The following is a 25,376-nucleotide window of genomic DNA, read 5'->3' as shown; positions in this document are numbered from 1 at the left end:
ATTTCAACCACAACAGCCAGGAAAATTGTTTAAGATGCAAAGAAAATCCACAAATAACTTTAGCTGAAATACAGGCCTCTCTGAAAAATTGTGGTGTGGCTGTTTCAAGATGCACAATAAGGAGGCACTTGAAGAAAAATGGGCTACATGGTCGAGTCGCCAGAAGAAAGCCATTTCTGCGAAAATGTCACAAAGTATCCCGCTTACATTACGCCAAACAGCACAGAGACAAGCCTCAAAACTTCTGGAACAAAGTAATTTGGAGAGATGAGACCAAAATTGAACTTTAAAGCCCAAAAAAACAAACTAGACATTGAATAATCGTTCGACATATATGGCGGACAATAACTGACAGTCTGCTTTGCCAGTCCAAATGCATTCGCTGTTTTCCGTAGTCTTCCCTCGTCCACGGGAGCCCGCATTCTCATTGTCCCCCCTTCGACAGATGGACAAAGTTTTTCACTAAGTCGAATTACAGCTGACCCGGACATTGGAAAGTTCTCTTGCCGCTCCTTGGCACAACACACTCGTTGACAAATATATTCCACCAAGCTGCCATTCTTCCAGGCCTTTTTCAAAACCTTCACAACTGTCGCTCAACATTTCTACGTTGCCGTCTGAGAAGTGATGTATCCCAAATAGCTGCAATCACGTGTTTCCTTATCTCACGGTATTCATGTGTGATTTCCACAAGCGTCCATACATGTACAAGAAATAGAAACACGGGCATGTCTGGATGACTCGCCTTTATCTTTCTGGTGGTTACCATCGAGGTACAAAACCGCTTGTTATGAAGCTGACTGTGTGGAGCGCTGTCTTTCTGGCGTCACTTCCTCTCCGAACTCAGTTTGTAAACCATCAAAGAGGCCATACCGGGCTAAGAGCCGGAGATTCGAAAAATACTTACCCGTGTAAAAAAGTATCCGAGGGGAACCTTAAACGATGGTTTAGTGTGGTTGAAACGGGGGTTAGGCTAAATAATTATATGATTAAGGAGTTATCCAGCTTAATGTAGACAGGGCCTTAGACAAAGTCAGCCAGTTAAACTTCGTTCAAGTACCTTTTAAAGCAGCGCCAATTTGCAACGCCTGTAAAAAGGGCACAATAACAAATGTGAAACACACACCAATGCACAGGTATCATAAGATTACACATACAATGTATTAAATAGTCAACATTTAAAGAGTTAATCAAATATGTAATTCTACACATTGAGTCTATTAGAGTGCTAAAACTGTCAAGTGTTAATCAATAATCAATATATCAGTGTGCAGCTTTTTAAACATCAAAAAATGATTTTCTTTTTTCGTTTTCTGCTATTTTAACGGTTTTTAAAAGGCATAAACAAGGTTAATTGTTTAGCTCTTTTCCTTTCTTTTAAATGGACAACATTTTATTAGTCATTTCAATGTGTGTAACATCTGAATGAGCAGCGCAGTTATAGTATAAATACATATTTATGAATGTATGAGTCATCTTTGTTGGTCGTAAGCCTAAAATGACTATTATCTGATTAATTGTTAAGATAATTGTTGACTAATGAAAGTTAGTTAATCAAATATATAATTCTACACATTGACTCTATTAGAGTGCTAAAACTGCCAAGAGTTAATCAATAATCAATATATGAGTGTGCAGCTTTTTAAACATCAAAAATGATTTTCATTTTTAGTTTTGTCGTTTTCTGCTATTTTAACTGTTTTTAAACACATAAACAAGGTTAATTGTTTATTTTTTTAGCTGTTTTACATTCTTTTAAATGGACAACATTTTATTAGTCATTTCAATGTGTGTAACATCCGAATGAAGAGCAGTTATAGTATAAATACATATTTATGAATGAATTAGTCATCTTTGTTGTTCGTAAGCCTAAAATGATTATGATCTGATTAACTGTTAAGATAATTGTTGACAAAGGAAAGTTAGTTAATCAAATATATAATTCTAAACATTGAGTCTATTAGAATGCTTTAAACTGCCAAGAGTTAATCAATAACCAATATATCAGTGTGTGGCTTTTTAAACATCAAAAAATGATTTTCTTTTTTCGTTTTCTGCTATTTTAACTGTTTTTAAACACATAAACAAGGTTAGTTGTTTATTTTTAGCTCTTTTCCTTTCTTTTAAATGGACAACATTTTATTAGTAATTTCAATGTGTGTAACATCTGAATGAGGAGTGCAGTTATAGTATAATTACATATTTATGAATGAATTAGTCATCTTTATTGGTCGTAAGCCTGAAATGACTATTATCTAATTAATTGTTAAGATAATTGTTGACAAATGAAAGTTAGTTAATCAAATATATAATTCCAAACATTGAGTCTATTAGGATGCTTTAAACTGCCAAGAGTTATTCAATAGCCAATATATCAGTGTGCAGCTTTTTAAACATCAAAAAATGATTTTCTTTTTTCGTTTTCTGCTATTTTAACTGTTTTTAAACACATAAACAAGGTTAATTGTTTATTTTTAGCTCTTATGCTTTCTTTTAAATGGACAACATTTTATCAGTCATTTCAATGTGTGTAACATCTGAATGAGCAGCAGTTATTGTATAAATACATATTTATGAATGAATTAGTCATCTTTGTTGTTCGTAAGCCTAAAATGATTATTATCTGATTAACTGTTAAGATAATTGTTGACTAATGAAAGTTAGTTAATCAAATATATAATTCTACACATTGAGTCTATTAAGAGTGCTTGAACTGCTAAGAGTTAATCAATAACCAATATATCAGTGTGCAGCTTTTTAAACATTGAAAAATGATTTTCTTTTTTAGTTTTGTCGTTTTCTGCTATTTTAACTGTTTTCAAACAAATAAACAAGGTTAATTGTTTATTTTTAGCTCTTTTCCTTTCTTTTAAATGGACAACATTTTATTAGTCATTTCAATGTGTGTAACATCTGAATGAGGAGTGCAGTTATAGTATAGATACATATTTATGAATGAATTAGTCATCTTTTTTGGTCGTAAGCCTAAAATGACTATTATCTGATTAATTGTTAAGATAATTGTTGACTAATGAAAGTTAGTTAATCAAATATATAATTCTACACATTGACTCTATTAGAGTGGTAAAACTGCCAAGAGTTAATCAATAATCAACATATCAGTGTGCAGCTTTTTAAACATCAAAAAATTATTTTCTTTTTTTGTTTTCTGCTATTTTAACGATTTGTAAACACATAAACATGGTTAATTGTTTATTTTTTAGCTCTTTTCAATTCTTTTATATGGACAACATTTTATTAGTCATTTCAATGTGTGTAACATCTGAATGAGGAATGCAGTTATAGTACAAATACATATTTATGAATGAATTAGTCATCTTTGTTAGTCGTAAGCCTAAAATGAGTATTATCTGATTAATTGTTAAGATAATTGTCGACTTATGAAAGTTAGTTAATCAAATATAGAAAAGCGCTATACAAGTACAACCCATTTAAATATATAATTCTACACACTGACTCTATTAGAGTGCTAAAACTGCCACGAGTTAATCAATAATCAATATATCAGTGTGCAGCTTTTTAAACATCAAAAAATTATTTTCTTTTTTCGTTTTCTGCTATTTTAACTGTTTTTTAACACATAAACAAGGTTAATTGTTTATTTTTAGCTCTTTTCTTTTCTTTTAAATGGACAACATTTTATTAGTCATTTAATTGTGTGTAACATCTGAATGAGGAGTGCAGTTATAGTATAAATACATATTTATGAATGAATTAGTCATTTTAGTTGGTCGTAAGCCTAAAATGACTTTATTATGTGATTAATTAAGATATTTGTTGAAAGTTAGTTAATCAAATATATAATTCTAAACATTGAGTCTATTAGAGTGCTTAAACTGCCAAGAGTTAATCAATAACCAATATATCAGTGTGCAACTTTTTTAAAACATCACAAAATGATTTTTTTGTTTTGTCGTTTTCCGCTATGTTAACTGTTTTTTAACACAAACAAGGTAAATTGTTTATTTTCAGCTCTTTTCCTTTCTTTTAAATGAACAGCATTTTATTAGTCATTTACATCTGAATGAGCAGCACAGTTATATAGTATAAATACATATTTATTAATGAGTTAGTCATCTTTGTTGGTCGTAAGCCTAAAATTACTTCATTTTTTGATTAAATTGTTAAGATAATTGTTGACTAATGAAAATAGCCGTTAGGTGCAGTCCTATCGTCGATAATCATCTTTTGTATTAGAATACGCCACAAGCCCTCAAAATAACTGCTCTCAGTGTCCTTTTATCCATAAATCTTTTTTTTTTTGTGTGAAAACACATGACACCTTTGTGTAGCTGTTCACAGAATGAAGGCAGGCAAATAAACCACCGAGCAGACGAGTATTTTGCCTCGCAACGTTCAAAGCTTTCACTGGGAAACCAGGCGTGGCTGCAAAGAGGCTCCTGAACATTGTGTTGCAAAGGGGGCCCTTCCACTCCATGCAGACCCAATCCCTGGGCTACATCCCACCCCTCCCCCAGCCCTTGCGCTTCCTCCCCCTTGATCTCTGCGCGCTGCCTTCAATGGCCGCGTGGAAAGCCAAGCGCCTGAGACGTGAAGCGGAAAGGCGGGCGAAGAAGGCGGCCTGACAATTGGACGAATGTATGGACAGACGGACAGCAGTGTGTGTGTTTGTGTGTGGGGGTGAGGCCTTAAAGAAACAGGACTACTTTACCCCTTCACCTACTAACCCACAATACATTAGTTTATGCTCATCGTGACCAAAATGGTCACCGTTGTCCTTACTACTGCGATATTGTTGAACATGCTCTAAAAGTACTTTTACACACTCAAATCTTTTGAACAAGATATTTATTTTTTAAAGAAATAGTTACAGTCTTAGAAAAAAACACTATTTTGCAGGTTTGGTGTTTCTTATGCTTCACTGATCGAGTTTTAGTCTTAGTATCATTTTTAACGGATACACTTTTATTGTTTTAACATGTATTTTAACGAAAAGTGCGTAACAAATTAAATCAATATGGTACTAAAAATAAAATAAAATACAGATGTATTATTTTTGGTGGGCATAAAAGCGCCTCTGTTAAAAGGGGAACATCATCACAATTTCAAAAGGGTTAAAAACAATAAAAATCTGTTCCCAGTGGCTTGTTGTATTTTTTGAATTTTTTTTCAAAATTTTACCGGTCCCGGAATATCCCTAAAAAAAGCTTTAAAGTGCTTGATTTTTGCTATTTGCGATGAGACTATCCATTTCCCTGTGACGTTATACAGTGCTGCCAATGTACACAAACAATGGCAGATACCACAGCAAGATATAGCGATCTAGCTCGGATTCAGACTCAAGATTTCAGCGGTTCTGATGTCATTACCACATGAGCGATAAACAGAAAGGCGTTTAATTCGCCAAAATTCACCCATTCAGAGTTCGGAAATCGGTTAAAAAAATATATGGTCTTTTTTCTGCACCATCAAGGTATATATTGACGCTTACATAGGTCTGGTGATAATGTTCCCCTTTAAAACACTGTTTAATTTGCACAACTGGATATCTTAGTTGCTCACAAAGTGATGTGTTTACGTTTAGATTAGCGTTTCTTAACGGGGAAAGACATTAATGGCTCTTGTTTTCATGTTGGCATGTAAGATAGCAAGCTGGCGCCCGTGAGTCCGTGAGTTTATCAAACTGCACTTATTATTTTATTTTAAGAGTATTATACTGTTTAGCGTTGACAAGACATTGACCCGTTGAAAAGTAATTTCATTAAATATTATATTGTCCTATAAACGCATAGTTTAAGGTGTCGTTTTTTCCTTTTCTTTGACTTTATTTTGCTTAATAGGGTAAATCTGTGTTCTCTTGTCATTTTGATTTGTATGATTCTAAATATGTTTGTTGTTTGTTACTTTCTTAGTGTAGTTGTGTTCTGTCATTCTGCTTTACCTAACTGTAAGTTTTACTTATTTAGTTTTCTGTAACTGTATTTTTGCTTCATGAAATGTTAAAAGCCACTGTTCAAAAAGTACTTTAAATATTTATAATTATAGTTTCATTGACCCATCTTCATTGGCACATTTCAAAAGTGGAACTATTCAAATAAAAAAGGCAGGGGAAAGAGTAAATAAAGATGTTTATTAAGAGATGTTGGTACCTTTAGCTTTTAAACACTAAGTTTGTTACCTGGCTTAGTGTTTTGTTTGATCCTTTTTCCAACGTGTCTATTAAGTGTTTGAGGTCAAAATTGTCTTCGCCTTTTCTCCAACTGGTTTGGTTGCACTTTTAGGAAATTATTTTTTGCTTATTTAGACGTCGTGTAAAAGTTACTTACATTAACAATCTTGCCATTCTTGTACTTTTAACAGGTTAAAGGAAAACAAATACGTTAAGTCCAAACGATAAACAAAATCTAAATTATAGGCCGATAACAAATTGAAACCATTTATTGACCCAAAAATGATTGCCAATAAAGGATATTATTGTCACCATTACTTTGAGACCAGATTACCCACTGATGTCAGGATAATACAGAATAATAATAATTTCAACCTTTCAAATGCAATGCAATATTTAGTAATCAATCTTCTCTGTTCACGTCCAGACTTTAATCCATCCATTCATGGGAAGATTTTTACACTCAACGAAATCTTAGCTTAGTGATTTGCATGTTTTCCTTGTGTATTGGAACCAGCATGTTTAACCTGCTGGCCCGTAACCATGTTGCTATGGTAACTGCTAGGCAAGGCTCATATAAATATACACAACATGCTATATACTTCCACATAAGGCACTTAGAACTCAGATTTGTTCACAAAAAATTAATTTGACGATTTTCTACAATTGAAAAAAAACACACAATGAATACAAACGACAGAGATAATTCATAGCAAGTTTCACTTTTATTGAGCTAGTAGTTTGAAATAGAACCGCATATACTGAAAAAGTAGTTTTTAAAAAGTGGGTTCTTTTCATAACAGATATTATTTGGACTAAAATCGTCAAAGAGTTGCATTTCCCCCACTACGCTGGATTCTTCCATTTCAGATACTGGAGTATTTCCAGTGTGCTGTTGCCTTTTAAAAATAAACTTTGCAGCGTGCGGTCTTTTGTTTTACGCCTGTTGCCGAAAAACCAAACCACCGACGACATTGTGCTTCGGAATAAACGTCTCGCCCTTGATTTTTTTACATTTGAAGTTGTCTGCAGTGCAAAACTGCAATAATCAATAAAGCCGGTTTATCACACAGGTCTGAGCAGAACAAAGTCAGCCTAGAGTTCAACCAAACCTATTTGGGAAAGCACCAGGGAATACAGACCACCATCACTTCAATCAAATGTAAAAAAAAAAAAAGTCTTGACTATTAATAGCCCCCGCAAGGGGACTCAAACATGCGGCCCGTGGGCCAATTGCGGCCCGCGGTACGTTATTTTGCGGCCCACACCTTGATGTGAAAATTTAATGTTGGTACAGCCCGCGAGTTTTATATGAATGGCGCTTTACAGCTTCATACTTGTATACCCTCAATTTTTCCGAGAGACTCCCAATTTTCAGTGCCCCTCTAGGGGTAATCATTCTGCCGATTTTTACCCTAACAACAATTAACAACAATGTTAAGGGGGCACCGTGGGGGCACTGCCTTTAACGTCCTCTACAACCTGTACAAACAGCGTGCCAGCCCAGCCACATGTTGTATTTGGTTTCTGTAGACGCAGTAAGCGACTGCAAGACATACTTGATCAACAGCCATACAGGTCACACTGAGGGTGGCCGTATAAACAACTTTAACACTGTTACAAATATGTGCCACACTGTGAACCCACACCAAACAAAAATGACAAATATTTTGGGAGAACATCTGCACCGTGACACAACATAAACACCACAGAAGAAATACCCAGAATCCAATACAGACTTAACTCTTCTGGGCTATAATAGGGGGCAGGGTCGGAGGGGGCGGGGGTGTATATTGTAGCCCGGAAGAGTAAGGGCTGCATGGGATTTTGGGGATTTTTTCTGTTGTGTTTATGTTGTGTTACGGTGCGGATGTTCTCCCAAAATGTGTTTGTCAATCTTGTTTGGTGTGGGTTCACAGTGTGGCGCATATTCGAAACAGTAATAAAGTTGTTTATACTGCCACCCTCAGTGTGACCTGTATGGCTGTTGATCAAGTATGTCTTGCAGTCGCTTCCATGGGGCTGCAGAAGCCCCATAACAATGTGTGACTGGACCAGCACACAGTTTGAATGGTGGAAAAGCGGACGAGATGGCATGTTGTAGAGCAGTGGTTCTCAACCTTTTTTCAGTGATGTGCCCCTGTGAAAATCTTTTTAATTCAAGTACCCCCAATCAGAGCAAAGCATTTTGGTTGGAAAAAAGAGATAAAGTAAAATACAGCACTATGTCAGTAGTTTCTGATTTATTAAATTGTATAACTTTAATTTTTAGTGGTCTTTCTTGAACTATTTGGAAAAAAGATAAAAATAACGAAAAATAAACAAGTGATTCAATAATAAATAAAGATTTCTACACATAGAAGTAATCATTAACTTACAGTGCCCTCTTTGGGGATTGTAATAGAGATCCATCTGGATTCATGAACTTAATTCTGAACATTTCAACACCAAAAAATAAAACTTCAACCATCAATATTTATGGAACATGTCAACAAAAAAAATCTAGCTGTCAACACCGAATATTGCGTTGTTGCATTTCTTTTCACAGTTTATGAACTTACATTCATATTTTGTTGAAGTATTATTCCAAAAATATGTCTATATAGGATTTTTGAATTGTTGCTATTTTGAGAATATTTAAAAAAAAATCTAACACACCCCTTGGCATACCTTCAAGTACCCCCCGGGGTACGCATACCCCCATTTGAGAACCACTGTTGTAGAGGACGCTGAAGTCAGTGCCATCACGGCACGCCTTTAATATTGTTGTCCGGGTGGAAACCGGGAGAATGATTGCCCCGGGAGATTGTAGGGAGGGGCACTGATATTCAGGTGTTTCCCGGAAAGATCGCGAGAGTTGGCAAGTATGTTGCTAGGGCGGGAAAGCCATTCAAAGAAGGTGAATTCATTAAAAAGTGCATGTTAGATTTTATTAAGAAATCTTTTCTTGCAGCCCAGACTCACCCAGTTTCTGCATCCAGTGGCCCCCAGGTAAATTGAGTTTGAGACCCCTGATCTATTGCTAATGATGGATGCTGATGTGTCATCCATGTTGCTGCTTCTTGATCTTAACGCTGCTTTCCATACAGTCTATCAAAATATTTTATTAGAGCGTATCAAAACACGTATTGGTATGTCATACTTAGCCTTGTCTTGGTTTAACTCCTATCTTACTGGCAGGATGCAGTGCGTCTCCCATAATAGTGTGACCTCGGAGTATGTTACGGTAACATACAGAGTTCGGTTCTTGGTCCTGCACTTTTCAGCATGTACATGCTGCCGCGAGGTGACATCATAAGTGTTAGCTTTCACTGTTAGGCTGATGATACCTATTTCTACATGCTCCTAAAGCTGACCAACACACCGGACTGTAGTCAGCGGGAGGCGTGTTTTAATTAAATTAAACAAAGGACGTCAACTAACTTTTTGCAACTCAACACTCAGATAACGGAAATGCTGATTATCGGTCCTGCTAGAAAGCGACACCTATTTAATAATACCACCTTAACATTTGACAACTAAACAATTACACAAGGCGACTCGGTAAAGAACCTGGGTATTATCTTCGACCCAACTCTCTCGTTTGAGTCACACATTAAGAGTGTTACTAAAATGGCCGTCTTTCATCTCCGTAATATCGCTATAATTTGTTCCATTTTGTCCACCAGCGATGCTGAGATCATTATCCATGCGTTTGTTGCATCTCATCTCGACTACTGTAACATATCACTTTCGGGTCTCCCTATGTCTAGCATTAAAAGATTACAATTGGTACAAAATGTGGCTACTAGACTTTTGACAAGAACAAGGAAGTTTGATCATATTATGCCTATACTGGCTCACCTGCAGTGGCTTCCTGTGCACTTAAAAGCCTACTGAAATTTGATTTTCTTATTTAAACGGAGATAGCAGGTCCATTCTATGTGTCATACTCGATCATTTCACGATATTGCCATATTTTTGCTGAAAGGATTTAGTAGAGAACATTGACGGTAAAGTTCGCATCTTTTGGTCGCTAATAAAAAAGCCTTGCCTGTACCGGACGTAGCAGACGATGTGCGCATGACATCACGGGTTGTAGGGCTCCACACATTGTTTATAATCATAGCCACCAGCAGCAAGAGCGATTCAGACCGAGAAAGCGACGATTTCCCCATTAATTTGAGCAAGGATGAAATATTCGTGGATGAGGGAAGTTAGAGTGAAGCACTAGGGAAAAAAAAATGCGACGGCAGTGGGAGCGATTCAGATGTTATTAAACACATTTACTAGGATAATTCTGGAAAATCCCTTATCTGCTTATTGTGTTACTACTGTTTTAGTGAGATTATAAAGTCATACCTGAAAGTCGGAGGGCTGCGGTGACCGCCAGTATCTCTGAGGGAAGCCATATGGAGGAGCCAAGAAAGTCACAGCTGCCTTTTTGACAGCTGCTGCAGGAGGACACAAACTCCGCTCAAGTCTCCGGTAAGAGCCGACTTAATATCACAATTTTCTCATCCAAAAACTTGCCGGTTGACATGTGGTAGAGAAATATGTTCGATTGACCGCTCTGTTCCATATTAAAGCTTCACAACAAACAAAGAAATACCAGCTGTATTTTGGTTGCTAAAGGCAGCTGCAATCCACTGCTTTCCACCAACAGCATTCTTCTTTATAGTCTCCATTATTAATTGAACAAATTGCAAAAGATTCAGCAACACAGATGTCCAAAATACTGTGTAATTATGCGATTAAAGCAGACGACTTTTAGCCGTGAGTGGTGCTGGACTAAAATGTCCACTCCAACCAGTAACGTCACAAGCACGCGTCAACATAAGCGTCATCATTCCGCGACGTTTTCAACAGGATACCTCGCGGGAAATTTAAAATTGCAATTTAGTAAACTAAAAAGGCCGTATTGGCATGTGTTGCAATGTTAATATTTCATCATTGATATATAAACTATCAGACTGCGTGGTTGGTAGTAGTGGCTTTCAGTAGGCCTTTAAGATGTGACTTTAAGGTTTTACTACTTACGGATAAAATACTACACTTTTTATCTCCATCCTATCTTACTGATTGTATTGTACCATATGTCTCGGCAAGAAATGTGCGTTCAAAGAACTCCGGCTTATCAGTGATTCCCAGGTCCCAAAAAAAAATCTGCGGGCTATAGAGCCTTTTCTATTCGGGCTCCAATACTCTAGAATGCCCTCCCGGTAACAGTTACAGATGCTACCTCAGTAGAAGAATTTAAGTCCCATCTAAAAATAGACCCCACTTTTAGACCAGTTGATCTGCCGTTTCTTTTCCGCTCTACCAACCTCTCAACTACAGGCTTCCCAAATGGTGTGATAAATTAAGCATGATGACTTGACTTGAAACAGTTTAATGTTGCATTTTTTATATGTAGAGGAAAAGTTTTGTAATTTTATTTAATCGGAGAAACATCTTGAGGCAGTTTAATGTTGATTAACGTGGGCAGACTTATTATAGTGTTCCCAATGTTAAAAGGATACAGCCATTGTTTACAAATTTGGTAAATAAATCTATATTTGGTTGTTTTCTTACTGTACCGAAAATGAACCGAACCCTGACCTCTAAACCAAGGTACGTACCGAACCAAAATTTTTGTGTGCCGTTACACCTTTGACTGTCACTATTATGTTAAATTCCACCATGGATTGGACTCTCACAATATTATGCTAGATCCACTCGACGTCCATTGCACCGGTCGCCCAGTGGGGGGTGAGGTGGGTTTGGGTGTTCCTCACATCTGCAGTCCCCTTCAAGGTTTCTCATTGTTATCCCATTGGGTTGTGTTTTTGCTTGCCCTGATGTGGGATCTGAGCAGAGGATGTTGTTGTGGCTTGTGCAGCCCTTTGAGACACTGGTGATTTAGGGCTATATATATATATATATATAAACATTGATTGAATGATTGATTGATAATATTGTCTTAATAACTACTGTAACAAATTTAGCAGTGCTTGGAAACAAACACTTCCCTTCTGGCTAACTCTTAGCAAACATCTTTATTTACTCCTACTCAGTACAGTAGTAGCTGAAGTACACGCTCCTCAAAGACGTGGTCTCATCTTTTAAGAGGCACCGGATGCACGAGGAGAACTCCAAGCACCACCCGTTGCTCATTGTGTTATTTCAATTAATCAATAATCAATAAATTCACATCCCGCAGCACCAGTTGTGCTTACCAAAAGTGGCTCACTAGGCTCACTGCATTCCACGTGTACATGTAAATGTACATGTTTATATTCACTCCTACTGGGTAGAGTAGCAAACAAATGTCCATGTTTACATTGACTCCGACTCAGTACAGTAGCAAAAAAATGTAAATTTTTACATTTGCTCCTATTCAGTACAGTAGTAAACAAGTGTAAATGTTTACATTACTCCGACTCAGTACAGTAGCAAATAAATGTACATTTTTACATTTGCTCCTATTCAGTACAGTAGCAAACAAATGCACGTTTACATCTACAACAATGTTTACTTTCATAGCAACATCATCCATCCCCACTATCATGTCCTTTTAGTTTTGCCAACAAAGGCCAATCCTTGACCAGAAAAGGTCCTGACTGATGAACTACCCTTTATGTTCACCAAATGGAGAATTAGATTTAGAAACTGGATGACTCACATGTGTGTAGAAATTATATTTAGCATATTTTAAAATGAGGGCGTCAATTATTTTTGAAATAATTCGATGTGATTTATTAATGTAAAAGATATGTATAGAAAACAATTTTTGCATGACATTAAATAAAATGTGTCCATTATTCTTGCTTATAATTTACAACAAATATACAAAAATACCACATTATAGACACAAAAAGTGTCAAACTAATTCATAGTAAATAAAACATGGTCAAAAAAATTTAAAAAATACCTCTAAAAAAATATATATATATAATGTGTATATTTCATTTAGTTGTAATAATTTTTAAATATATATGCATTTTGCCCATTACATCGATAGCAAGCTACCTGTCGATGGTGGAGGGCATCAAGAAATAGTCCTAAAAATGAGCGATCATCAATCTTCACAGTGATGTCACTTTTGTCACTTGATTGACATTCAGTGCACCCCAGGATCTTGTGAGATGATGCTGGCTGCTGCCAGATCATTATGAAAAAAAGACTGACAGGAAGGCGAGAAACGCTTCTTTTTCTCAACAGATTCTCGCACCGTACTTGCTGTCAAAACTCTAAAGACCGACTGCACAGTTCCTGTCTTCACAATAAAAACGCTGCTTCATCCTGCTTGCGCTAACTAAATCAGAGTCTTAGAAAGCTAGCGCACACAAGCTAGCAATCTACGGAGTTTTCCGCCAACGTATTTCTTGTAAAGTGTATAAAAAGGCGTATGGAAGCCGGACAAATAAGATGCCAAAAACCAACCACTTTCATACGGTATTGGACAGAACTCCCGTCCAAAGGCAAAACATAGTAACTCACTTCTAGCTGATTTTGGGAAAACAAAGGAAAACCAATCTATCTTGATGCTGTCTTACAAAGATCTACAAAGTCATCAAACGTATAGATGTTTTCTTGAGCTTTCATTTTCTTGCCGATTGAGCCATGGATTGAATCTGCTCATATGAACATGTGCCCTTTCTCCAGATATTTTATCACAATCTCGGGTGGGCCCCATTCTGCGTTTGCACATTGGGCAAGAGCCGTGTACAGTGTCCAGTTTTTATTTTGACCTCCACAGTTATCTGCCCAAAAGAGTATGCAAGGGGAAGAATCAAGAACAATACATTTAATGAAGGTGCTTGCAACGTCCTGAGCCAATCTTCCAAATATCCCCTCTTGCCATAATATCACATAATCAGGTTGACCGTCGGCCCCCATTCGTGCAAATGTCTCATTAAAGACAATGAGGCGACTGACAAAGAAGCTCCGATTGGTCCCTTGAGATACTAGGTTTTTCTGTTGTATCTACGCGGTTATGTGGTAGTTGCTAGGTCCTGCCATGCGCTTAACAGCTTACTTGCGGAACAAATTACAATATCGCATACAATAATGTAAAGCATATCACCTAGGAACTCAAAAATTATTATCAGCTCAGTTTTGACCAAAATTTAGTTACTGGGTTTTGCCTTTGAACGGGAGAGAACGGGGGACTTTTTTTATCCTCCATTTGAAAATGTGGACATTATCAGCCCTACAGTCTGATTCCAATCAATGCAAGTCATCAGAATCAGGTAATGCACCAACTTATATTCTTGTCTTCATGAAAGAAAGGAATCTACATATGTTAAACATACTTGTATTATCATTAAACACCTCTGATATGTTAACGAAAAACTCTCTTTCATAAATAAATAAATATAAATTCTATATATGAATGAGGTAGATCCCCTCCACTTGGTCGATTGAAAAGTAGCTCGCCTGCAGAAAAAGTATGGGACCCCTGGTCCAGACTGTACAGTGTGAAAATACGACAGATATTGTAGTGATGAAAGGGTTAAAGAAGTCATGCTTGTGGAGGTCGGCCTGTTAGCTCTGGCAGCTGATTGGTCGCACCCACTTACAACATCCCGCCCCCTTTTCCCATCATCCTCTGCGGCCAGGAGGGAGAGCCAGCCAGCAGGCTTTCACCGCTCTCAAGCGCCATCGTAAAAACCTTTACTACCCACACACACACACACACACACACACACACACACACACACACACACACACACACACACACACACACACACACACACACACACGCACACACGCACACACACACGCACACAAAATGCTGCAACATCAAGAGAAAATACACAAATAATGTGATTGTCGATCAAAGAGAATACTAAATGAATCTTAACAAATATGAAAAATATAAAGCTGTCATATTTACAGAGGATGCCGTTGTGGTTTGTGCAGCCCTTTGAGGCACTTGTGATTTAGGGCTATATACATAAACATTGATTGATTGATTGATATTTCAGTCTGTCATCCAGTCCATGGCTGCGTAGTGAACGTGTTCATGTGTCGTTTCATGATTTCTTGCTACTTCCGCATGATTGCAATATTCACACGAAAAAGGTACAGACACGACACGTACACAAAAAAATATACACACACAAAACAGAAAACATACACGCACGACATGTGCACAGAAAATATATAAAGACAACGCCTACAAAAGATTTACACATGAAATATAAAAATATACACCCACTCACACACAACATATACACAAAAAAAACACATAGAATACACATAATACAACATATACAAGATATATAACGTATACAAAATATACACACTCAACACATTGAAAATACAAACAATCATCCATCCATCCATTTTCTACCGCTTATTCCCTTTTGGGGTCGCGGAAAGCAATCGGGCGGGAGGCGGAGTACACCCTGGACAAGTCGCCACCTCATCGCAGGGCCAACACAGATAGACGGACAACATCCACACTCACATTCACACACTAGGGCCAATCAACCTATCCTCAGGTGCATGTCTTTGGAAGTGGAAGGAAGCCAGAGTACCCGGAGGGAAACCACGCAGTCACGGGGAGGACATGCAAACTCCACACAGAAAGATCCCGAGCCTGGGATTGAACCCAGGACTGCAGGACCTTCGTATTGTGAGGCAGATGCACTAACCCCTCTCCCACCGTGAAGCCATCAATCAATCAAAGTTTCTTTAACAGAGGTTGTTGTTGTGGCTTGTGCAGCCCTTTGAGACACTTGTGATTTAGGGCTATATAAATAAACCTTGATTGACTGATTGATTGAATAACCCTTAATACAACATCCTCGGCTCAGATCCCTGTATAAAATATAGGAATATGTAAATAAACATATTTACCACATATAAAATACAGGGATATGTAATTAAACATATTCACAACATATAAAATACACATATAATATAAAGGGATACGTAAATATACATATTTACCACATATAAAATATAGGGATATGTAAATAAACATTCACCACATATAAAAAAACACATGAAAAATATAGGGATATGTGAATAAACATATTCACTACATATTAAATACACATAAAATATAGGAATATGTAAACATACATATTCACCACATATAAAATACACATATAATATACAGGGATAGGTAAATATACATATTTACCACATATAAAATATAGGGATATGTAAATAAACATTCACCACGTATAAAAAAACAGATAAAATATAGGGATATGTGAATAAACATATTCACTACATATTAAATACACATAAAATATAGGGATATGTAAATATACATATTCACCACATATAAAGTACACATAGTATAAAGGGATACCTAAATGTACATATTTACCACATATAAAATACACATAAAACAAAGAGCCCTGCGATGAGGGGGCCATATGTCCAGGGTGTAACGCGCCTTCCGCCCAATTGTAGCAGAGATAGGCACCAGCGCCGCCGCCCCCGCGACCCCGAAGGGAATAAGCGGTAGGGAATGGATGAATATAAAACAAAGGGATATGTAAATATACATATTCATCACATATAAAGTACACACATAAAATATAGGGATATATAAATATACATATTCACCACATATAAAATACACATAAAATATAGGGATATGTAAATAAACATATCCACCACATATGGAATACACAATATAGGGATATGTAAACAAACATATTCATCACGTATAAAATACACACAAAAAATATAGGAATATGTAAATAAACACTTTCACCACATAAAATATAGGGATATGTAAATAAACATTTACCACATAAAATACACACATAAAATATAGAGCTTTGTAAATAAACATTCACCACATAAAATACACACAAAATATAGGGATATGTAAATAAACATTCACCAAATAAAATATAGGGATATGTAAATAAACATATTCACCACATATAAAAGACACACATAAAATATAGGAACATGTAGATAAAGATTCACCAAATAAAATGCACATGTAAAATATGCTCAGTGGCCTTGTGTTTAGAGTGTCCACCCTGAGATCGGTAGGTCGTGAGTCCAAACCCCGGCCAAGTCATACCAAAGAAAAATGGGAAAATGGGACCCGTAGTCTCCCTGCTTGGCACTCAGCATCAAGGGGGGGTTAAATCGCCAAAATGATTCCTGAGCACAGCCACCACTGCTGCTCACTGCTCCCCTCACCTCCCAGGGGTGGAACAATGGGATGGGTCAAATGCAGAGAGTAATTTCACCACACCCAGTGAGTGTGTGTACTTTAACTTTAAAACGGATTGTTGAGCACAGTCTGCCCAGTCAAATTCCTTGTGTGATACAAATTTGGCCAATAAAACCCCTTCTGATTCTGATAAGCAACACAGAAAATAAAAAAAACAGGGTGTGCTTGAGATCTGTTTTTCAAAAAACATCACAGTTTTTCTCCATGAACTATTTCAACCATTCCAACATCAAAAATCTTCAGTTAAACATTTCTTCACACCCCAAAAACTCTCAAAATTCTAAATGTTCTAAAAATGACATCCTCTTATAAATCTGTGCTATTTCTCCATTTTCAAACATTCCAACATCAACGCTATCACACATACTAATGTTACATTCCGAAAACTTCTCACATTCTTCATCATTCCACATTTTCTACAACAATATTTCCATTTAAAAACAAATGGACAATTTGTAATGCTTGTTCGTTTGTCAGCTCATTCAAAGCAGAGAAAAGACAAATAAAGCAAACATCTGAGACCAGCAGTTTTTGACAACCCAAGAACTCACAATTTCAACAAATTCCACATTCCCAAACACAAATTCCTCATGACTCTTAATTTATATTTCATACAATTGTGAATCCATCCAAAATGTTCAAGAATCCATTTTTAAGAGGTTTTTCCAGCCATTTCATTGCATAATCACACATTGCTTAACTGACTATAACCATTGCAACAGCTCATACAAAACACAAACTATAGATTTCAGATATTTACACAAATTTAACATTCAACCATAATTCATTCATTTCTTTGTACGCATTAATAACCACAATCCATTCAATTATTTGCACGCATTAATAACCCCAATTCATTATTTGTATGCATTAATAACCCCAATTGATTCAATTATTTCTATGCATTAATGAACACAATTAATTCAATTATTTGCACGCATTAATAACCACAATTCATTATTTGTACGCATTAATAACCCCAAATCATTCAATTATTTTTACACATTAATGACCACAATTAATTCAATTATTTGCACGCATTAATAACCAAAATTCATTCAACTCTTTGCACAAATTATTAACCACAATTCATTCAATTCTTTGCACGCATTATTAACCACAATTCATTAAATTATTTACACACATTAATAACCACAATTCTTTGTCCGTCCATCTTTTTTCTACCGCTTGTCCCTTTTTGGTACACATTAATAACCACAATTCATTAAATTCTTTGTACGCATTAATAACCACAATTCATTAAATTCTTTGTACGCATTAGTAACCACAATTCATTCATTTCTTGTACTCATTAATAACCCCTTTTTTTGTATGCATTAATAACCACAATTCATTCAATTATTTGCACATATTAATAACCAAAATGTATTCAATTATTTGTACACATTAATAACCACAATTCATTAAATTCTTTGTACGCATTAGTAACCACAATTCATTCAATTATTTGCACGCATTAATAATCACAATTCATTCATTTCTTGTACTCATTAATAACCCCTTTTTTTGTACGCATTAATAACCACAATTCATTCAATTATTTGCACATATTAATAACCACAATTCATTCAATTTTTTGTACACATTAATAACCACAATTCATTAAATTCTTTGTACGCATTAGTAACCACAATTCATTCAATTATTTGCACGCATTAATAATCACAATTCATTCATTTCTTGTACTCATTAATAACCCCTATTTTTTGTATGCATTAATAACCACAATTCATTAAATTCTTTGTACGCATTAGTAAACACAATTCATTCAATTATTTGCACGCATTAATAACCACAATTCATTCATTTTTTTGTACTCATTAATAACCACAATTCATTCAAATTACTTGCACATATTAATAACCACAATTCTTTGTATGCATTAATAACCACAATTCATTAAATTCTTTGCATGCATTAATAACCACAATTCCTTCAATTCGTCCTACTCATTAATAACCACAAAGTTGTGTACACATTAATAACAACAATTCATTCAACTCTTTGCACAAATTAATAACCACAATTCATTCAATTCTTTGCACGCATTATTAACCACAATTTATTAAATTATTTACACACATTAATAACCACAATTCTTTCTCCATCCATCTTTTTTCAACCGCTTGTCCCTTTTTGGTACACATTAATAACCACAATTTATTCAATTATTTGTACACATTAATAACCACAATTCATTCAATTCTTTGTACGCATTAATAACCACAATTCATTAAATTATTTGTACGAAGTAGTAACCACAATTCATTCAATTATTTGTACGCATTAATAACCACAATTCATTACATTCTTTGTACGCATTAGTAACCACAATTCATTCAATTATTTGTACGCATTAATAACCACAATTCATTCAATTATTTGCCCGCATTAATAATCACAATTCATGAATTTTTTTGTACTCATTAATAACTCCTATTTTTTGTATGCATTAATAACCACAATTCATTCAATTATTTGCACATAACCACAATTCTTTGTATGCATTAATAACCACAATTCATTCAATTCTTTGCACGCATTAATAACCACAATTCCTTCAATTCTTGCTACTCATTAATAATCACAAAGGTTTGTACACATTAATAACCACAATTAATTCAATTCATTGCACACATTAATAACCACAATTCATTCAATTCCTTGTATGCATCAATAACCAAAATTCATTTAATTATTTGCACGCATTAATAACCACAATCCTTATTTAGTTTTAAGGCCCTCAAATGCTAATTGCTTTGCTGAAGAACACCAAAAGCTTGGCTGGACCATTGTGGCAATCTTTTCACCACAAAAACTCAACTTTAAAAACTATTTAATTAATTTGGTAACATATAAGCCGAATAATAGTAATAATAATTAATTAAAATAACAAAACAATTATAAAATTTAGTTTTTTTTTAAATTACTTGTTTCACTTATTTTAAGTGTGCTTTTTGTTTGTTAATTAAATGCACAAATTCTCACATTTATTGTTGCAATACAACATTGGACTAATATTTCAAGTCAAAGCATAATAATTTTGCAAATGTATCAATGAGTGATTTAATTAAATTGTGCTTTTAGAAACCTTTATTTTGGTAGCACAGTCAGACCAGATGTTGCACACAGCACTGTTATTGTGAGGGGGGTGTATACTGCTGTTCTGAGTTTGACCAGTTTGGAGACGACTTGAGGCTGTTTAGACAAAAAAAAGGAAGGCCAAATGATGATGTATAACTTTTTTGTGTAGTATTTATCTTTTTTTTTTTTTTTTATTAATCAGTCCAACAAAATAATAAACAATAATAATACCATTCTGGTCCAAATCAATACAAACAGAGTAATTGAGAGAACACACAAACATGACACAAAACAATCCAAAGTAGCCAAACAAAAATTAATAATATCAACAACAGTATCAATATTAATAAGAATTCCAACATAACAGTGATTAAAAATCCCTCATTTACATTATCATCACAGCCATTTATATTAAAAAAAAAACATTCAAAAAATTAACAATAGTGCATCTTATAAGCTTGACGACACATGGTGTTCGATATTATCACAAGTATAAAATAAGTCATATTTTCGGTTCATTTGATAGTTAAAACACATCCAAATAATTGATGCCATGTTCCAAAATATGACTTATTATCTTAACTAAATGCAGTTTTTCTACTGATATAATCTCCACTCAGTATGTATTATGTGTGTATACCAGTCAGTCTTTATTATGTGTGTATACCGGCCAGTCTTTATTATATGTGTATACCGGTCGGTCTTTATTATGTGTGTATACCGGTTAGTCTTTATTATGTGTGTATACCGGTCGGTCTTTATTATGTGTGTATACCGGTGAGTATGTATTGTGTGTGTATACCAGTATGTATGTATTGTGTCTGTATACCAGTCAATATGCATTACGAGTGTATACCAGTGAGTATGTATTATGTGTGTATACTACTCAGTATGTAGTATGTGTGTATACCAGTCAGTATCTATTATGTGTGTATACCAGTCAGTATTTATTATGTAAATCAATCAATATGAGTTGGACTATCACTATCTATCCATTTTTATAATATTACTGTTTTTCTTATGATGGTGGAACCATGGTGACTTCTAGGGCTGGTCGATATGGCCTTTTATTATTATGTCTATTTTTAGGCCATGTCACAATACACGATACATATTTCGATATTTATCTCGATATTTTGACTTAGCCTTGAATCAACACTTGATGCATATAATAACAGCAGTATGATGATTCTATGTGTCAACATCAAAACATTCTTGTTCATACTGAATTAATATATGCTAATTTTAAACTTTCATGCAGAGAAGGAAATCACAACTAAGTCATTTTACCAAAACTGTATTTATTAAACAGTTACTAAGCAGTCGCACAAACATTCATGTAAATTCCAAAACAGAAAGTGCAAGATTTTCAGACATTTCAAAACAAGCTATTAGTGCACTTTTGTGCATGATGTTACTAAGATGACATATCAAAACAACACTAAATTAAAGTGCACTTTTTGTACAGAACGCAACTACAATAGTTAAAAATATATAAAGTGCACTTTTGTGCATGATGTCACAATATATTTCAATAACTGTCAAACTAAAAAATTAGCTGCATAACAGGAAATCAAATAGGTAATGTCCTTGGCTATGTGGTAGGTTACTGCGGACGTTGTGTCCCGTTGTTGACTTTTTTTTTTTCATATGGTGATGATGTGGAAATGGTGGTTTGGGCATTTTGTTGGTGTTGCACCGGCCGGAGATGTTGACATGCTGAGTTTCAAGCACTCTTCATTCTCTAGCGGGTGACTTTTCAAATGGTGCTACAAATTAGCAGTGGTGCTACTTTTTGTAGCAACGCTTTTGTCGCATACTTGTAAAACATCTTCCCACTTGAAGCCAAACCACCGCCAGACGATGGACCCATTATTCCTTTATTTGTTACCTGATTCGCACCTTCTCTCTCTAGTATTACCACTCGCACCGCTCCGTTAGCACCACTGCTAACGTTACCCATGCTGCTACCTGTCTGCTCTATGAGAGCGTATGCTGTTGCACGTGCGTCAGCATGTGACGTATGTAAGAAGGCGCGCTTGTTTCATGTCTCTGTGAGAAGCAGAGACAAGAAAGAGTGAGAAACGCCTGCAGTGTAATGCCCGCAGCTAAAAGCAACTGCGTAAGGACGTATACTCGAATATCACGATATAGTCATTGTCTGTATCGCACAGAGATAAACCTGCAATATATCGAGTATATTCAATATATCGCCCAGCCCTAGTGACTTCCTAAACTTCTTGCAATCCAAATACCCCGTTTGTTGACAAGAAGATATATGACAGCCATGGAAGCACATTCAATTCCTTTATTAACCAGAGGTAACACAATACGGTGAAAATAATAATGAACAACAAATCAATGATTGAAGTGAAGAAACTTGCCATCCAAACAATACCCCATTTGTTGACAAGAAGATGTGACAGCCATGGAAGCACATTCGATCTCTTTATCAAGCAGAAGTAACACAATCCGGTGAAAAGAATATTGAACCACAATCAATGATTGAAGTGACAAACCTGCCATCCAAACAATACCCCGTTTGTTGACAAGAAGATTGACAGCCATGGAAGTACATTCAATCTCTTTATTAACCACAGGTAACACAATCAGGTGAAAATATCCAAAAGAGCTGGCGTCAGAGCAGACACGCTGCCGAAGCTAACGGCTAAAGCCAGTGCCTCGCAAATATTTTGTGTTGCGCCCCCCATTGGAGGAAGAAAATATTTCGCGCCCGCCACTCTATTTGAGAAGGACTGGCTAAAGTTAACTAACACAGCTCTATTTAAACCCTTGATGACGTCACACGTCACTTGGCAACAGGCCCTGCCTTTAAAAAGTACAGACACACTGTGCTCTGAATGAATCTATTAACTGCAAATGCCAGATATTTGACTTTTTTATAAGTAACAAATTAATTACTTTTATTTAGGAGTAATTCCTTTAGTAATTCAATCCCGTTGTTGGTACAGTAACAAGTAACTACAGTTAGTTACTTTTTAAAAGTCATTCTCAGAAGACTGGTCACACGTAATGAATAAATAATTTCCCCTCGCATGTCATGAAGAGACGGGGGATGGGTGGCAGACTTACCTTTGCTTCTTGGGGACCGAGTGTTCCACCTCGATACACTTCCCGTGAACTTCCACTTTACCTAAAAAACAGAAACCATGTTTGTACAAAATGCAGATGTTGTAGTTCTGGCAGCTGTAAGCATGTGCAGAAATAAGACCGAAGTCAAAAAAGAGGCCATTTTGGATACAATTATATTTAAAGGTGTACTTATTAACATTTATAAATATCATAGCTTGTCTATAAAATTGTTATATGTATAAAATGTTATGCAGGGGTGTACTAATAATTTTTAAAAACAAATTCTGCTATGTATAAATGTTAAGTATACAATGTTATGCAGAGATGTACCTATGACATTTTTTTAGACAAATTATGATTTTTATAAATGTTAATAAGTATACAATGTTATGCAATGTGGAAAGTGGGGCGAAATGTTTTGTTCCTCATAGGGGGCGTAACAGAAAATAATTGTTAACAATTGCCTTTTTTAAAAAAAAAAATAAACAATTACAGTGAATGTCATATATAAAAATAAATAACATTTTAAATACGTATCGCCATTTTTTGGGGTAATGGTAGTACAAAAATACATTTGATTAAATAATGATTTACATATTTTAGTAAATTGCAGGCAAATTAATGCATTTTCAATCTTTTCTGTTACAGACTAAAAAACAATGTATTAAATGTATTCATTGTTGAAATTGAATCTTTATTTCTTTCTTTTGTGTTGTCTTTAATGTTAATAAGGATACAATGTTATGCAGAGGTGTACTTATATTTTATAGACAAATTCTGCTATTTATATTTGCAGTGGAAAGTGGGGGGGACGGGCGTAAGAGAAAATAATTGAGATTTTTTTTTTTAAAGAAATAAACAATAATTACAGTGAATGTCATATATAAACATTTTAAATAAGTTCATACATTTTTAGGATAATGCTAGTACAACAATACATTTGATTAAATAATGATTTACTTTTTTTTTTGTCAATTCCAGGCAAATTGATGCATTTTCAATCTTTCCTTTTCATTATAGACTAAAAACAATGTTGATGAATCGTTGTTGTAAGTTGATCTATATTTCTTTCTTTTGCGTTTAATGTTAAAAAGGACTATGTAATGCAGAGGTGTACAAATTACAATTTTATAGAAAATTATGTTATTTATTAGGGCTGCGAATCTTTGGGTGTCCCACGATTCGATTCAATATCGATTCTTGGGGTCGCGATTCGATTGTAAATCGATTTTTCCGATGCAACACGATTCTCGATTCAAAAACGATATTTTTCCGATTCATAACGATTCCGTATTCATTCCATGCATAGGATTTCAGCAGGATCTACCCCAGTCTGCTGACATGCAAGCAAAGTAGATTTTTTTAAAAAAGCTTTTATAATTGAGGTGGCGACTTGTCCAGGGTGTACACCGTCTTCCGCCCGATTGTAGCTGAGATAGGCACCAACGCCCCCCGCGACCACAAAGGGAATAAACGGTAGAAAATGGATGGAAGGACAATGTTTTATCAACTGATTGCAATAATGTAAATATGATTTCACTATTAAAAGGACCAAAAATATGACTTATTTTATCTTTGTGAAAACATTGGACAGTGTGTTGTCAAGCTTATGAGATGCGATCCAAGTGTAAGCCACTGTGACACTATTGTTCTTTTTTATTATTTTTATAAATGTCTAATGATAATGTCAATGAGGGATTTTTAATCACTGCTATGCTGAAATTATAACTAATATTGATGCTGTTGTTGACAATATTCATTTTTGTTTCACTACTTTTGGTTTGTTCTGTGTCGTGTTTGTGTCTCCTCTAAGTTGCTCATTTTATTGCAGTTCTGAGTGTTGCTGGG

The 25,376-nt window shown here is 35.3% G+C and overlaps 1 protein-coding gene across 2 annotated transcripts in view; it reads right to left on the bottom strand.

Annotated features, from left to right (window-relative positions):
• Positions 1-25,376, bottom strand: part of igf2bp1 (insulin-like growth factor 2 mRNA binding protein 1) — an 83,040-nt gene that overhangs the window by 48,726 nt on the left and 8,938 nt on the right. For both annotated transcript variants that reach the window (XM_061905931.1, XM_061905932.1), the window contains exon 2: positions 23,529-23,589. In XM_061905931.1, the coding sequence (XP_061761915.1) occupies positions 23,529-23,589 (61 nt within the window). The remainder of the gene's footprint in view (positions 1-23,528; positions 23,590-25,376) is intronic.

This window comes from Nerophis ophidion, linkage group LG07, assembly GCF_033978795.1.
Source record: "Nerophis ophidion isolate RoL-2023_Sa linkage group LG07, RoL_Noph_v1.0, whole genome shotgun sequence".
Lineage (NCBI taxonomy): Eukaryota > Metazoa > Chordata > Actinopteri > Syngnathiformes > Syngnathidae > Nerophis > Nerophis ophidion.
This window is presented reverse-complemented; position numbering and strand designations above follow the sequence as displayed.